This window comes from Vigna radiata, chromosome 3, assembly GCF_000741045.1.
Source record: "Vigna radiata var. radiata cultivar VC1973A chromosome 3, Vradiata_ver6, whole genome shotgun sequence".
Lineage (NCBI taxonomy): Eukaryota > Viridiplantae > Streptophyta > Magnoliopsida > Fabales > Fabaceae > Vigna > Vigna radiata.
Window position 1 is genome coordinate 8,061,634 of NC_028353.1, and position 5,188 is coordinate 8,066,821.

Here is a 5,188-nt window from a genome sequence, read left to right on the forward strand (position 1 = left end):
TAAAATGGTTACCTACAAAATATATTACTGTTATATGATATTATGTATTCTTAGTTGAAGTCCAGATTGCTTAACACTTTAATTAAGTTGAAAATTCCTCCAACGATTGACATATAATCAATAAAATTGTAAGAAATTCGAAAAAAAAAAACTCATGCTCCCAGATTATATAGATAGATAGATAGAAAAACGTATTTTTTTTTTATTTTTAATGATCTAACTAATAATAATAAATGTTATTTTTTTAATATTATTATTAACATGTTCTCAAACGACAAATATTTTTGTAATCAAATAGCATATTATATATATATATATATATATATATATATATATATATATATATATATATATATATATATATATATAATAATTTAATAAAGACATATAGCTAGTTTAGCCCTATCTGTGTGTATGACGCAAAATTACCTGTTAGTTTATAAATAATAATAAAACTTATTTTTAAAATAACATTTATACCAGCCGGAATAAAATAGCTTTTTGTGTTGTCATTTAACCATAAATATTTTATATATGTTAAATTTATTTACATTAATTATTTAAATTTTTTATAATGTCTGTGATTGATTCAGAGTTTTGTTTTTTGTTTTTTTTTTACATTTTCGGTGTGTTTTTTGTTTTGCATTTTCGGTTTATGGTTATTACATATTTATTTAATCATCTTAAAATTTCAAATATTTTATTTATTTTTAGAGAAATTAATTCGGGTCGGGTTTAGGTATGCAACCCTAGGTAGAAAAATGTAGATATGTGGCCATTTCAGTGGGTTATGGAAACGTAATCAACATTTTGCAGTGTGGAGGATCGTCGTCTTCATCTCACACCGTAAGTCTTCTTCTCCCCTCAAATCAAATATCTCAACAATATCACTTAATCTTTTTTACTGGATAGTTTTTCTGTTTTTGCTCCCTTTATTTCAATGTTCGTTTCGCAATCTCCTTCATTGTTGCTGTTTCAACGATTTTTCCCCTCTCAATTTTGTCGTTCATATTCTCCGATTGAGCGTGTTTTCGAATCAATACTTCATCGAGGGACTGAAAATACTGGCTTTCGCACTTCTTCATGAATTTATGTTTGTCGCGGGTTATTTATCGAACACATTCCTTTACAATAATTTGTGATGGTTTGTTATGCTCTAATAGTTGGTTTTCATGTGTGCTAATTTATGGATAAAGTTTGTTAAAACCTATCTGTTCTAATACAATCACACTTAGTTGAAATTGATCCACAACGGTGCATAATTCCCTGAAATTTACGGTAAAACTTATTCATGTTATGAGTACCTTTTTCTTTTCGATTTTTCCTTTTCTCTTTATTTTAGTAGGTTTGAGTGTTGCTGCTTCATTTTTGGAAATGCAGGAGTTCAATTCAGTTAGTGTGTATATTTTTTAATGGCAAATAGACCGGATCCAGATATTGATGATGACTTTCGTGAGCTTTATAAGGAGTACACTGGCCCCCCAGGTTCTGCTGCTACGAACACGCAAGAGAGGGCAAAACCAAATAAGAGGTCTAATGCAGGGTCTGATGAGGAGGATGAAGGTCGGGACCCAAATGCTGTTCCCACTGATTTCACCAGCCGGGAAGCTAAGGTTTGGGAGGCTAAGTCAAAGGCTACTGAAAGGAATTGGAAGAAAAGGAAGGAGGAGGAAATGATATGCAAGCTTTGTGGAGAATCAGGGCATTTCACTCAGGTATGACAAGTTCCTCTACATCTCCATTATCAATTCTACCCTCTGCCTGCCAACAGTTTCTATTTATATGAGCACTTATATATTACACTTCCCAAACCTACCCAGTGCTGACGGGTTGACTTTTAAGGTATTTATTTCTTATAACAATCGACAAAGTTGCAACTGATTTCAGTAGACTGGAGGTAGTAAGAGATATTTGTTGTCCCTATTTTTTCTTTTCTTTTGAGTATCCTACTTTCATCCCCGAGAAAAAATTGTCTATAATTTTTAGTGGGCACTAGTATCCGCATTCGTGGTTTCTTTTAGTTCTTGTTGATGCGGTAGAAACTAAATCACATGCTGACTCTTTATTGTTTTGAAGGAAATGGGGAGGCCATCTGTTCTTATTTTGGCATCATGATTGACTTTATTTATCATTTTAGGGCCTTGCGGTATTGTGAACATGATTTGTATGTAGAATTGTTAGTTAATTTGAAAAAAATATTATGACCACTTTCATTATTTGACTAAATGATATTGTACTTCACAATGTAGGGCTGCCCATCCACCCTTGGAGCCAATCGCAAGTCTCAAGATTTCTTTGAAAGGATACCTGCTAGAGACAAAAATGTACGGGCACTTTTCACAGAGAAAGTTTTAAGCAAGATTGAAAGGGACATTGGTTGCAAAATTAAGATGGATGAAAAGTTTATCATTGTCAGTGGTAAGGATAGATTAGTTATGGCAAAAGGTGTTGATGCGGTACATAAGATTCGAGAAGAGGGTGAACAAAGGGGATCATCTAGTTCTCAAATGACCCGATCAAGATCACCTGAGAGAAGTGAGAGAAGTCCGGTTAATGTGCGGTTTCAACGCACTGAGCCCCAAAGGTCTCATTCTGGACCACGTAGTACATCTCAGTTTCAACAAAGGTTTGGTAGGCAGGAGAGGGCTGTTGAAGACCGAATCCGGGAGGATGTTCAAAAGTTTGCTAGAGGTTCTCCACAAGGTAGGGACAGCATAGGATATATTTACAGCATCCTTAGAAAGCTGGTAATCTCATGTTCATAGCCTGATAGGATTCTGTATATTACTACTTCTATAGTAAAATTTATCCTGGAAGGGCCTGCATTGTATTCATTTTTCTCTTGGTTGTCATTTACTTGCAGCAAGAGGTAAGTTCTTAGCCTTCAAGCATTATCTCCGTCCTGAAGGGTTTCCTCCATTACGAACATATTTACTGAAAGGATTGGCTCCCATGGTTTCAGTATGAGAGTATAGAGATAGTTTTTGAATTAAAGCTATGTTAGCATCTTGAATCAAGTGCAATTTGTTGAATTAAAGCAAATCATCTATGTTGGCATCTTGAATCAAGTGCTTAACATACTCTTCATTTCATGAAGCTTATGGAAATAGTGGAGCTAGAGGTCGATCAAGCCAGTCAAGATCTCCAAGACATGCCCCTTTTACAGGAAACTCATATAGTTCTTTTGATGGTCGTAATCAAAACATGGGTGCGTTTAGGAATGATGGCTGGGATCATAGAAGAGAATCTGGTATCCAGCCCGGTCATCAGTTTGATTACAATGCCACCCCACAGACTTTGGAAGAATTAGAGTTGGAGTATAAGAACGAGGCAACAGAGCTAATGAAAATTCGTGACAGAGAAGAAGATGAAGAAAATTTCAAGCATCGGGAGGTATGGTTACTTGACGTGTGTAATTTGGACATCTTAATCAGAATTAACAATCCTTCATTCTTGCACGTGCCATCTTAGTGAAAAAGCAAAGTATTGAAACCTTTGGTATTATTGAGAATTAAGTTAGCCAGCTGCTAAATTAGAAGTGTTTTTGTGTGATGATATTTTTATTTCAGTTAAGTTAGTGGAGTCACAGAGAATCATCTTCAGTGCTGATGTTGGCATTTATGCTATGATTGAGACTAATAATTTGTAAAAGGCGTTGTAACTAACCTGAACTTTGGTTCTGTGATTTCTTGCAACTTAGCTTGTATAGCAAAGTTTTATTATCTGTATACGTTGATTTGCAAGTGAGGAAAGGTAAAATCGGAAGATATGCTGTGTCCTTAGTTCAGAGATTTTAATTTTCACGAATTATTATTCTTTTGCTTGTTTATTACTGCCACTTAATGATTTTTAATGTTCATTTTATTGCTGGAAGGCTATTAGAGATTTGAGGGAGCAGTACATGAGCAAAGTTGGCTTGGTAAGGGCTACACATGCAAAACAGTGGGAAGATTTCCTTCAGCATGATGCGCAGAGGCTTCAACAGCAGGCAGTTCAACAGATGTCTTCTGGTTATCGAGGTTTTAAACAGCAGAGCTTTCCTGAATATGATGGGTCCTCTGTCAATCCTCCTCCCTATGCTGGGACGAATTTACCATTGGATTCAAGGAACAGGTTCTCAGACAACATGGAACCTTATTCTACTAGGCCTCATGATAATTTTGGGGAATTTCATAGGCGTGGAGATTTTGCAAAAGCTTACAACAGATATTAAAATTCTCTATATATCATCAATCAAGTGGTGAGTTGTTCTACTCAGTCTGTCAAACCTACCTAAAAATAGAATTTAATATTTTACTCTAGAGATCTTTTGGTTCCTCTCAACTGTACAGTAAAACTTAGTCTCATTTTAGTAAACACCACTAATCAGATTTGGTCATATGGATCTTGGCTCGGGGTCGGATTGCTATTCTGTTTAATTCATTTAGTACTATATATACGTGTACTGAGGACCCACTGTGTGATATTGTCTCGTAGAAGGGGCCGATTTTGTAAAAACCATAGATTGTAGTTGACAAAGGTGTCATTGCGGTTTGTTAAAGTGGATATTGCAGATTTTTTTATTCTTATTCAGTCATAAGCTTTAATTTTGCTTGAAAAAACTTTCAGGGTCCAGATTGCTCGAGTAGGCAGTTTAATGCAGTGGAGGACATAAGGTGGGTAAGCTTGTTGATTAATCTTAGGATTGGGAAGGACATTCATTTCGGTTGACGGATCCAGTTTTCTTTTGAAATATAGTTGCTCAGTCTTGTTAAGAACTTTGCTGTTAGTTGTGATGCATTGAACTATTATCCTTAACTGGTAACGTGCTACTGCATCTTGGATTGTGTTACGAAAGATCCTTTGAAAGATTGATTGAATTTAGTAGAATGAAATTTACGTTTTGTGACGACGCATGTATTTGATGTACCCTTATGGTGTGCTGGGATATTGATTCTCTAGGTTTGTTTGTTCATTCTTGGTATAAATGTCATAGTTAGTATCGAATGATTTTACACACAACGAAATTGTTTTCTATAATAAATGGTATGAAGATGTGTTTATTTTTACTTTCAACTTTGGCATAAAAGTCATGAATTTGTGATTACAATTTAAGGAAGTATTTTCTAAGAGCGTTAATAATTGGAAAAATAATGTTGTATGACGTTCAATTGTTCAAGGGGGCATTGACAACTTAACACTTCAAATC

At 34.9% G+C, this 5,188-nt stretch overlaps 1 protein-coding gene across 2 annotated transcripts; it reads left to right on the plus strand.

Moving 5' to 3' along the window:
• Positions 1–715: 715 nt before the first annotated feature.
• On the plus strand, positions 716–4,954 carry LOC106757859. Of its 2 annotated transcripts, XM_014640691.2 has the most exons (7): positions 716–846; positions 1,381–1,715; positions 2,250–2,703; positions 2,864–2,869; positions 3,098–3,393; positions 3,875–4,240; positions 4,609–4,954. In XM_014640691.2, the coding sequence occupies exons 2-6, from the start codon at positions 1,413–1,415 to the stop codon at positions 4,211–4,213; spliced, it is 1,398 nt and encodes a 465-aa protein (XP_014496177.1). In that variant the 5' UTR covers positions 716–846; positions 1,381–1,412; the 3' UTR covers positions 4,214–4,240; positions 4,609–4,954. The 2 variants fall into 2 exon arrangements, with proteins under 2 accessions (XP_014496177.1, XP_014496178.1); XM_014640692.2 differs by lacking the exon at positions 2,864–2,869.
• Positions 4,955–5,188: the final 234 nt, after the last annotated feature.